Source organism: Zalophus californianus, chromosome 9, assembly GCF_009762305.2.
Source record: "Zalophus californianus isolate mZalCal1 chromosome 9, mZalCal1.pri.v2, whole genome shotgun sequence".
Lineage (NCBI taxonomy): Eukaryota > Metazoa > Chordata > Mammalia > Carnivora > Otariidae > Zalophus > Zalophus californianus.
This window is the reverse complement of record NC_045603.1, coordinates 17,938,599-17,950,480: the sequence shown is the minus strand read 5'-3', so window position 1 is coordinate 17,950,480 and position 11,882 is coordinate 17,938,599. Positions and strand designations below refer to the sequence as shown.

The 11,882-nt window shown below is 44.1% G+C and overlaps 1 protein-coding gene across 2 annotated transcripts in view; it reads left to right on the top strand.

Annotated features, from left to right (window-relative positions):
- HCFC2 (host cell factor C2) overlaps positions 1-9,736 on the top strand; it is a 76,883-nt gene extending 67,147 nt beyond the window's left edge. Inside the window, exons 18-19 of one of the 2 annotated variants that reach the window (XR_003519885.2) lie at positions 6,576-6,664; positions 9,259-9,736. Coding sequence is in view for 1 of the 2 variants with exons in the window: in XM_027593799.2 (XP_027449600.1) it covers positions 9,259-9,266 (8 nt within the window). In the remaining variant the exon portion in view is untranslated. The remainder of the gene's footprint in view (positions 1-6,575; positions 6,665-9,258) is intronic. The other variant, XM_027593799.2, reaches the window with a different exon arrangement.
- Positions 9,737-11,882: the final 2,146 nt, after the last annotated feature.

Below are 11,882 nucleotides of genomic sequence, written 5' to 3'. Positions count from 1 at the left end.
GATATGAATTTCAGTCTCCATCGAACTTTTAAAAACTGTTATTTGCTAAAAAGGAGTAAAAGGGCCTGCATTGGACCTCTCCCTGGGTGATGACCTGTGCCAGTGGAGTTTTCAGAGTGAAATGATGTGCTCAAAGACAGGAAATATAAAAAAGGAAGTAGTAGGATTGAGAGAATTATGACTAATCCACACACTGGATGATGAACCGAAAGATGCAAGATGACTGCTTTTCCTGAGTTAATAGGCTCTTATTTCGGTACTGTTGATCTCACTGACGTGCTTAATTCCTATGCAGCAAAAAGGTTACTTAGCTTCCACTGTCTACCAGGGGCTGTGCTAGGAGCCCCGGGGTTGCAGAGGTGGATAAAGCACCCTCCTTACCCTTGGTAGCTAACTCTAAAAGACAGGGGACCCAGTCCATGCCCCTCTGCTTTTGAACCCCAGGTCATGCTGGCTTGACAACTGTGTTCTCTGTGCCCTTCACACCTGCATTCAGGAAGCCCCCAGTGAATGTTACCCCCATTTTTCATGATCACATGATGGAAGACATGTATCACAGTTTAGTTGTGGAAAAGACATTATCTAGACTAATCCAGACTTTCTTTTTTTTTTTCCTTGACTGTTCAGATGTTTTATTGCTTCTAGACTAATCTAGACTTTTCATTAAAGGTCAGAGGACAGGTGATTGTCTCTTTTACTGGTCCACACACCATAGCTACCCCTTAACTTATACCATTATTTATATGAGTCATAATTTGGCAAACAACAAAGCAGAATCCTTGGCACAAGAAAGACTTCCCGGTTGGATTTTACTTTATGACTTTAATGAGGCCTCATAGAATTTCCATGATGATAGCGTCTAGTATAGAATGGTCTCTGTTTCCAACTTCCTGATTCTATTCTTGCCCCTCTCTTCTCAATCCATTCTCTGCACTCAAGGCCTGGAAAGATTTGGCTTCCTCTTTTCTCTGCCTCCCCCATTTACGCCTCTACCGTACCCCCTTCCACCTTCGACTCACCTGGTCTTGGCTCTGCCACACACACACACACACACACACACACACACACACACACACACACACACACACAGGGCTCTTGTCTTAAGGTCTTAACTGGCTCCTTTTCATCTTTGAGGTCTTCCTCTTGAAAGAGGCTTTCCCTCACCCCTCCTAAAGTAGCCCCGCCTGGTTACTCTATAATGTCATCTAGTCGTATCACCTCATGTGAAGGTAAATATTATTCTCTTCACTGCAATCTACTTAGCCTAATTGGATTACCTTGTTTATTTGTGGTGTGTAAACATATCCAAAACGAGGGATCTTCTCATTCCCCCCCATGACTACCACCATGGTTCAAGCCACATCTCCTCTCACCAGGATGACGGTCGGCAGTGACCTTCTAACTTCCCCGCTTGCCTACACTGCAGCCAGAGTGATCCTCTGAAAATGTAAATGAGATCCTGTCACCCTTCTGCCCAGAAATCCTCCAGTACCTCCCCGGTTCCCTCAGAGTAAAAGACAAAGCCTTTACAGTGGCCTCACAAAGCGAAGGGTGACAAGTGTATTCATTCTAAGTTGAACAAAGGAAAAGACTAATTGTTCTTTGGTCGTAGTACAACAACCAGAATCTTTCCATCAATCAGTGACAACCTCTCACTCACTCAGTGACAACTCCCCGCTTCAGAAAGTCAGCCAATCAGCAACAGCCACACTCCAGCAATCCTGCTTCATTAGCTAAAGGTCAACTCATCCCCCAAACAGTCCAGCTTCTAAAAGTGTGAATCTCTGAACTTGCACTTCCCAAAACACCATGTAAGACCACAGATTTCTTTGGTCATAGGCTCTGCCTTACGATGCAGCTGTCCTTTGCTTAGCAAGCAATGTATTCCGTGCTCTTTATTTGTTTCTGAATCTCAGAAATGAATGGTGGCCTTTTCACTGGGCAAGACCTTATGGGATCTACGATCTATCCCCTCTCCGCTCTCCCTCTAACTTTTACTTTTTCCTTTGCTCACTCCACTTCTTGTTGTCCTTATTTCTAATAGGAATGCTCCTGCCTCAGGACCTTTGCATTTGCTGTTCCATCTGCCTGGTACCTTCTTTTCGCAGACATCCACCTACCTCATTCTCTCAGCTCCTTCCATTTCTCGGTGAGGCTCACCCTGACCTAGAAATTGCAATTCCAACTCCCTACCCCCACTCTCCCTTAACTGCTTTATTTTCTTTTTCAATGATACTTATCACCTGTAACAAACTGTAGAATTTCCTCATTTATTTTGCTTATGTTTTATTGTCTGTCTCTTCCCATTAGAATGTAAGTTCTATGAGGACAAGGATTTTTGCTTTTTGTTCACCAGTGTATCCCAAGCACATAGTAGCTACTCAAAAAATATTTGTTGAATGAATAGATTTTTATTTTTTTTTAAGATTTTATTTACTTATTTGACAGAGACACAGCGAGAGAGGGAACACAAGCAGGGGGAGTGGGAGAGGGAGAAGCAGGCCCCTCACCGAGCAGGGAGCCCGATGTAGGGCTCGATCCCAGGACCCCGGGATCACGACTCAAGCCGAAGGCAGACACTTAACGACTGAGCCACCCAGGTGCCCCTGAATGAATAGATTTTTAATATTTCACCTTATTAGGACAAGAACTTTTTGAGTGCAAAAACTTTGTGTTCACCACTGTATACTTAGTGCCCGGAACAGCGTCTGGCACATACTGGGAGTTCTATAGGTCTGTATGGAATTGAATGCATGAGCAAGGCATTGGATAAAATTGTATTTTAATTGATAATGTAAATGACCCTGAAATTACGAAAGTCTGATATGTCATCTCTCTCTGGAGAAACAGTTAATAAACATATTTCAAATTCTTCAAATTATTATGAAGTGTTAATCAAAATGTTCAAAACATATTCATCACTATTTCCCCATGGATTAGTGAGTTAATTAAATATCTTTGAAAATATCTTTGATCAACCTGAAAAACCAACAAGATCACTCCTCCCTAAAGCTGCTCAGGCGATGGACTAGAGGAAAACTTGTCTTTAACAAGAAAGAAGGCCAGAAAACATCCTTTTGCTTCAACTGTCGGGTCTCCTCTGTACTGGTGGTGATCCTCTCTGCAATCTCTATTTAATCTACTTACTGTAATAACACAGCCAGATTAATCTTCCTGAAACATGGTCCTTATCACGTTGATACCTTTACAAATCATGAAAAGGGCTCCCACTTATTGTGTGTTTTCAGTGTGTCAGGTGCTCTGCTAAATCCTACATGCGTGTTTTCTCATGTCAGCCACACAATGGCCTCATGAAATAGGTATTATTATTATCCCCACCTAAAAGACTTGCAAACAGGCGAAGAGCTTCAGAAACCCAGAAATCACACAGCTAGAAGTTGGGGGGAACCAAGTCTCAAACCTAGGACTCTGTCTTGGTCTCGCTCCACTGCAGGTTCCTTCTGGCCCCAATTCCTCCAATAAAATCCTTCCCATTCACAGGATTTGAGCAGACATTTCTCTGAAAAGATATATGGATGGCCGACAAGCACATGAAAAGATGCTCAACAGCATTAACCATAAGGGAAATCCAAATAAAAACCACAGTAAGATACTACTTCATACTCATTAGTTTGGTGATAATAAAAAAGATAAACAATAGCAAGTGTCGTTGAGGATATGGAGAAATCGGAACCCTCATACGCTGGTGGCGGGAATGCAGTACCAGGTGGCCACTGGGGAAAAGGGTCTGGCAGTTCCTCAAACAGTTCAACGTAGAGTTAGCAATTGACCCCACAATTCCAATTCCTAGGTATACACCCAAGGAAAATGAAAAAAATAGGCCCACACAAAAACTCATATGTGAAGGTTCATAGCAGTATTATGCCTATAGCCAGAAAGTGGAAATAACTCAAATGTCCATCAACTGATGAATGGATAAACAAAGTGTGGTCTATCCACACAATGAAACATTATTCAGCCATAGAAAGAGTGAAGTTCTGATACATGCTACAACATGAATGAACCTTGAAAACATTATTAAAGGGAAGGAAGCCAGACACAAGACCAGAGTATGTCGTTTCATTTATATTCAATGCCCAGAATAGGGGCACCTCGAGGGCTCAGTTGGTTGAGCGTCCGACTCTTGGTTGTGATCTCGGGCTAGTGGGATTGAGTGCCACGTCTGGCCCCCTGCTCAGCGGAGAGTCTGCTTGAGATTCTCTCCCTCTGTCCCTCCCCCCAAATGAATAAATTAATCTTTAAAAAATATATATATAAATATATAAATAAATAAATGCCCAGAATAGGCAAATCCATTGAGGCAGAAAGTTGACTAGTGGCTCCTTAGGGCTGGAAGAGGGGATGAGAAAGTAAGGAGTGGTAGCTATAGGGCATGGGGGGTTTCTTTCTGAGGTGATGAAAATGTTCTAAAATTGATTGTGGTGCCTGTAAATGATATCTCAATAAAACCATTACCCCCCAAAATTCTAGCCATTGTTAATATCTTCATGTGTGAAGCACTTACAAATTGATAAGAAAGGCACTAAATCTCCAATAAAAAAATAGTACAGGACATAAAATAGAAAACTCATAAAAGAAAAAATACAAATGGCTAATAAACATGTTGGGGTGGTGAGGGAAGGTTTACTCTCAAACGCACATCGAAAGAAAGAGAAATCTTTCAAATAAGCAAAGAATTTTACAACAAAGATGATGGTGAAGATGTGGTGAGATGAGTGTTCCCATCCACTGATGATGAGAAGCTTTCTAGAAAGCAATTATTAGTCAGTGTGCATTGGCAGCCTTTGAGATGTTCTTACCCTTTGGGGCATCTGGGTGGTTGAGCGTTCTGCTCAGGTCATGATCTCAGGGTCCTGGGATGGAGCCCCAGGTGGGGCTTTGCACTCAGCAGGGAGTCTGCTTCGCTCCCTCTCCTTCTTCCCCTCCCCCTGCTCGGGCTCTCTCTCGAAAATAAATAAATAAATAAATCCTAAAAAAAAAAAAGATGGTCTTACTCTTCTAGCCAAAAAATGTATCATAAGGAAATAATATGTAATGCAGGCAATAAGATATTCAGAAGAGCATGTTAGCAGTAGAAAAAAATTGGGGAAAAACTATGTGGTAGGCAACTCCAAAATCGCCCCCAGTGACCCCCACCTCCTGGTATTCACACTCTTGTATAATCCCCTCCCCTAGAGTGTGGGCTGGACTTACTGACTCACTTCCAATGAATAGAGGACAGCAGGCACAATTAGATTATGAAAAGAAAGAAAGTCAACAGTTTTCTCTGAAAAACAGAGTAAGTGTTCAATGCATGCTTCTTGATTTCAGTTAGGAAATCATTCACTCTGTCCATATTTATTGAATCTCTACAATGTGTCAGCTAGCCCTGGGGAGACAGAGAGGAGCAAGACCAAGACCCTGTTCTGGTGGAACTCATTTCTTGATGATATCTTATGGTGGTTTCTTCTTTGGTAGCAGTGCTGGAGATAGAGAGGTGGAGAGTAGTAGATAGACGGGCAGTACATTTTAGAGGTAGGACTTTTTTTTAATTTAAATTCAATGAATTAACATATAATGTATTATTTGTTTCAGAGGTACAGGTCTGTGATTCATCAGTCTTATATAATACCCAGGGCTCATTACAACACACACCCTCTCCAATGTCCATCACCCAGTTTCCCTACCCCACCCCCCAACAACCCTCAGTTTGTTTCCTAAGATTAAGAGTCTCTTATGGAAAGTTGAAACTAGAGCTACCATACCATCCAGCAATTGCACTACTGGGTATTTACCCTAAAGATACAAATGTAGGGATCCAAAGGGGTACGTGCACCCCGATGTTTATAGCAGCAATGTCCACAATAGCCAAACTGTGGAAAGAGCCAAGATGTCCATCGACAGGTGAATGGATAAAGAAGATGTGGTATATATACACAATGGAATATTATGCAGCCGTCAAAAGGAATGAGGTCTCGCCATTTGCAATGACGTGGATGGAACCGGAGGGTGTTATGCTGAGCTAAATAAGTCAATCAGAGAAAGACATGTATCATATGACCTCACTGATATGAGGAATCTTAATCTCAGGAAACAAACTGAGGGTTGCTGGAGTGGTGGGGGGTGGGAGGGATGGGGTGGCTGGGTGATAGACATTGCAGAGGGTATGTGCTATGGTGAGCACTGTGAATTGTGCAAGACTGTTGAATCACAGACCTGTACCTCTGAAGCAAATAATACATTATATGTTAAAAAAAAAAAAAGAAGAAGAAGAAGATAGCAGGAGGGGAAGAATGAAGGGGGGGAAATCAGAGGGGGAGACGAACCATGAGAGACTATGGACTCTGAAAAACAAACTGAGGGTTCTAGAGGGGAGGGGGTTGGGGGGATGGGTTAGCCCAGTGATGGGTATTAAAGAGGGCACGTTCTGCATGGAGCACTGGGTGTTATACGCAAACAATGAATCATGGAACACTATATCAAAAACTAATGATGTAACGTGTGGTGATTAACATAACATAAAAAAAAAAGAGTCTCTTACGGTTTGTCTCTCTCTCTCTGGTTTCGTCTTGTAGAACATCTTTGTGCCAAAAAGGAATAGTGAAGAAACTTGAGTTATTCGCTTGGCTAACTTGAATGGAGGATTCTAGAGCTAGACTCCTTGGTATGATATCCTGGTGTGATCAACTACCAGTGGGTGACCTCGTGTCCATGGCTACATAATCTCTGCATGCCTCGTCTCCTTATCTGCAAAGTGATGCCTTTCCTCATCCATTTTGGAGATAACAACCTAACTCGGGATTGTGGGGAGGCGTGAGTTAGTATAAAGAGCTTAGAAGAGTGCCTGAAAATTGAAAAATTGAAACATTGAAAAATGGCCAGAATGGTTAGCCATTGTTAACCATTGTTAGAATTATTGAGATGGGGACAACTGGAAAAAAAAAATCGAAACTGAGAATGACTGTGACTCCTTAGGAAGTGTAACAGCTATTAATACTTCTTTATTACATTGGAATCCTGCCATCTCTAAAGGTTATCTAGTTTACCTAGTTATGGGAGTAATGTGTATGCTCTGTCGTCATTAACACCATCATCCCCGTGGATTAGAGGTGTCTGGGGAAGGCCTAAAGGGGCAGGACATTTTAATAGGGACTCTAGAGGGTGGTCCTACCAGGGAGGGGTGATGAGGCTGAGCCCTGCGGGAGAAGGAACTGCTGAGGGAGGTACCTGGAGGGGAAGAAACGGGAGGCCCACAGACCTCCCTCCCACCTCTGGCTCAAGGACAGCTCCTAAAGGGCTCTTTTTTTTTTTTTTTTTTTAAGATTTTATTTATTTATTTGACAGAGAGAGAGCAAGAGCACGAACGCAAGCAGGGGGAGCGGCAGGCAGAGGGAGAGGGAGAAGCAGGCTCTCACCAGCGCAGGGAGACCCCAATGCAGGGCTGGATCCCAGGACCCCGGGATCATGACCTGAGCCAAAGGCCGACGCTTAACCGACTGAGCCACCCAGGCGTCCCATGAGCTCTTTTAGTGGCTCTAAGCACTGAAAGGATTATGATGCCATGTCTCCCATATATGATTCAAAATAAAAAGGACGCTGCACTGCAAAATACATGGATGAAAGTCCCCAAAAGTTCTGGCTTTCTCCAAAATGGGCACCTTGATATATTTTTCAATATCATATTCTTCCTCCTAAATATTTCCCCCTCATTTCTTGGGTCCCATTTTTTTATATTCCTGCTTTCAGGGTACCTAAGCTCATTCTTGGTTTGCATGATAGGGAATTCCACCTGGAAAGTTTTGGCCACTGACAAGCACCTGGACAAAGTTATCTGGCAGGTTCTGTGAGGTTACGATCACCTGTCTCCAGGGCTCTTCCATTCCCCCTGTCTCAGAGTGAGAGACCTTTCCACCATCCATACTTTTGACTTGACACTAATTGAGTCCAATGAGAGCCCAATCCAGTCAAAGGATACAAAAGTATAAGAACAGACTGAATTTACATGACTAAATTTTCTGAGCCTAGAGTGATAGTCTTTTTAAAAGGCATTTATGACCTCACTCTGAGAAGTTGTGAGTTTTATGAAATCTAAAGGATGTCCCTCCCAACTTGGCGCATCCCCTGCCTTAATTATCCTTCTGAAATAGCATTGCCTTGCCTGGAAAGGCCTCTCCCACCTTAGTTTGCTTACTGTCAATGTCACAGATTCATTTGCTGAATTGCTAAGAGATTCTTGAGATCTTCTAGCTGAAAGGTTATGAACTCCTTACCCAGCCTGCGTGGTCTTTGGAGGCAGCATACATATCTTTATTTGACCTCTATAAAGTTTGGAGTGGGGAAGGAGGAATTTAAGTTGTTTGGGGGTGATGGTTTCTTTCATTTGCCCCAGGCCCCAACCTCCTGCTTCTATCAGGCTATTCCTCACATTTATGCAAACTGACTGACCTCTGATGACAGAGCTGAGTTTTGTCCACTGATGCTGGTTTGATCTCCAACTACCCCAAGTAAAAACCCTTCCTTACCCAGGACTGTAAATCTGACACCAAGGAGAGCAGATGTCAGCCACTCTCTGGTGTCAAAGCTGGGAGGAGCTGTCCTGGTGGCTGTGCCTGCCTGGGCCCCAGCCCCATGGAGGAAGCCAGCACACAAAGAGAGAAGCAGAGAGGAGAGACAGAGGAGAGTCTCTAAGAGTTCTGGTTTTGGGTTCTCCGTGTTGTCTACGCAAGTCCAAGTTGGGTTTTCCTCCCTTGAAAATTAGTCCTGAGTAATGCATCCGTGTCTAGCAAGGTCCCAGGAATAATAACCACAAAGGGGAAGTTAATTTTGTCCATTGCGATGCTGCTTGCCAGCTCCTTTCATCTGAATTAATATATATACCCACCTCTCCACCCCCGTTGTGGGTGATGCCCACTGCACAAGAAATCATTACAGAGCTTATAGGGAGAGACACGAGGCTGGCTCGAATCCAAGACAGAGCCAAGGAAGGTGGCAGCACACAGAGAGTGAGAGATGAGCCGAAAGGAGTCCAGAAGGGGAGACACGGCGAACTGGCCTTTCATTTCAAACATGTAATAATCATAGCTCTGGTTACCCAGGAGGCAAGCATCATCTCTAGGAGGCTGAACAGTGAGAAAGGGTCAGGTTTGACTCCCGTCTGTGTGATTTCAAAGTTTCATCTTCATTTCACCGAACTAGGGTATGATCCCGGCAAGAAAAGGAAACCTCCCTTTAACCTAACTTTTTTTTTTTTTTTTTCAGGAAAATAGTTGAAATCAAGATGCTGGAGCTGCAAACTGTGGCCCCACCTCCATTCTCAGCGGCGGGCCGGCTGCACACGCCTTTTTCCATACAGGGCCAGAGGAATTCAAGTCCGGTCTCCTGGCCCATTCATTGCTGGCTCTCTGAAAGGGGTCCAGCAGCTTATCCGTCCGAAGCCAGGCCGGGGAAAGGCCCATTCAAAGAGATACATCGGACCTATCTGAAGGCAAAATGATGAAAACGTTCGGAGGGGTCTAGGGCCGGGGTTGGGCAGCTATGGCCTCCAGGCCCACTGCCTGTGTTTATAAAGAAAGTTGTGCTGGAGCACTACACGGTTCATGTATGTCTTATCAACGGCTGCTTCCCCACCACGGCGGCGATCGAGCCGTTGGGTTGCAGAACTTCAGAATATTTACCACCTGTCCCTTTAAGAAAAAGCCTGTTGACTCTGGCGCAGGGCCATGCTTGAAACCTACAGAAGTCAGGAGCCTACACAACGGTTTTGGGGGCACCTCTGCCCCAAGCTGAACTGCCCCTTGGATCTGCCCATTGGAGAACATCCTGGTGCTCAGAGAGCAAGAATGTTATCACATCCATATCAGCCTTACGTTTTGTTCCCACCCCCACCTTCCCTGCCAGTCGCCTAAATATTTCTTTCATTTCCGTTTTCCACATCCATAGCCCACACATACATGTTACCTCTACCTCCTGCTCCCTAAATCACATACTCGCCTCTGCCCAGGCCTGTTTCCACCACATTCTTCCAACTGTGGAACTCAGGCTCACTCTTGGGCTTGGCCAGTGGGGGAGGTACTGGCAGGAGATCCAAGGCGGGAAGAGTGGAACTGGGGTATTTATTTCCCTTGTTATTTGCTGCTGGAAGCTGTGGGTCTGCTGCCTCCTCCTCCCAAAGTACACTCCTGTCTGGTCAGCCCCTTCCATTCCGCTACTCGCCATAGATTCTGGAACTATTCCGTCTCCTTGCACCTTGAGACCTCAGGGTGCTAATAGTTTCCTGATGTTGCAAACGTGGAGGAAATACACTGTCTCCTATCAGCTTTCCTAAACCCTGCTCACATCTTTGGCCCTCTGTATGTCTTCTTTCGAGAAAAGTCTATTTGGACCCTTTGCCCAATTTTTTAAATTGGGTTATTGATCCTTTTTTATTATCGAGTGGTAAGAATTCTTTATATGTTCTGGGTATAAGTCCGCTATCAGATATGAGATTTGTAAATACCTTCTTCCGTTCTTTGGTTTGGGTTTTTTTAGTTTAGTTTTGTTTTGTTTTCACTTTCTTGATGGTGTCCTTCGAAGCACAGAAGATTTTCATTTTAATGAAATACAGTTATCTATTTTTTCTCTTTTGTCTCTAGTGCTTTTGGTACTGTATCTAAGAAGACCTTGCCTAACCCAAGGTTTCTTTATTTTTTAAAGATTTTATTTATTTATTTGACAGAGAGAGACACAGCGAGAGAGGGAACACAAGCAGGGCGACTGGGAGAGGGAGAAGCAGGCCTCCCTCAGAGCAGGGAGCCCGATGCGGGGCTCGATCCCAGGACCCTGGGATCATGACCTGAGTCGAAGGCAGGTGCTTAACCGACTCAGGCACCCAGGCGCCCCCTAACCCAAGGTTTCAAAATTTACTCCTGTATTTTCTTCTAGGAATAGCCTTTACATTTAGGGACGTCTGGGTGGCTCAGTGGGTTAAGCGGCTGCCGTTGGCTCAGGTCGTGATCCCAGGGTCCTGGAATGGAGCCCAGTGTCCGTTGGACTCCCTGCTCAGCGGCGAGCCCGCTTCCCCCTCGGTCTCTTCCCCTCTGTACCCCCACTCGTGCTCTCTCTTGCTCTCTCTCTCTCAAATAAATAAATAAATATATAAAATCTTAAAAAAAAAAGAATAGCTTTTACATTTAGGTCGGTTTTGAGTTGATGTTTGTGCATGGTGTAAGGAGGGATCCAGCTTCATTCTTTTACATGTGAGTATCTGGTTGTTCTAGCACCATTTGTTGGAAAGAGTACTGTTTCCCCATTGAACTGTTTTGTCACAGGAATAACAAACAGAAAATCAATTAACCATAAACATGAGGGTTTATTCCTGGACTCTCAATTCTGTTCCATTAATCTATACGTCTTTCTTTATGGCAGTATCACACTGACTTCGTAATACATTTTTAATGTATTTTGCAAAGGTATCAATTCACAATGGACTGAAAAAGAGAAACCCCACTGTGTATGTGTTTTTTTTTTCCAACCCCAACAAGCAATTCTCCAACATCAGCTGAGCGTCCTACAATTCAACTGAATTTTGACCCCAGCTACCCGAAGATAGTGTCAGATCCCACAAGACTGTCTCCACTCCGTTCCAGTTGCCAGTCAGAAGTCCGTGTTTTCACTTGTGCTTCTGACCATGGACAGTAGATTGGAAACTTCCATGACGCCCTCCCTGGGTTCAATTAATTTGCTAGAGCAGCTCACAGAACTCAGAGGAACATTTACTTACATTTACCAGTTTATTATAAAGGACACCGTAAAGGAAACAGACCAACAGTCTGAGCGAGGAGAAGCATAGGACAAGCTATGTGGGAAGGGGTGCAGAGCTTCTGTGACCTCTCTAGGGGCGCCAT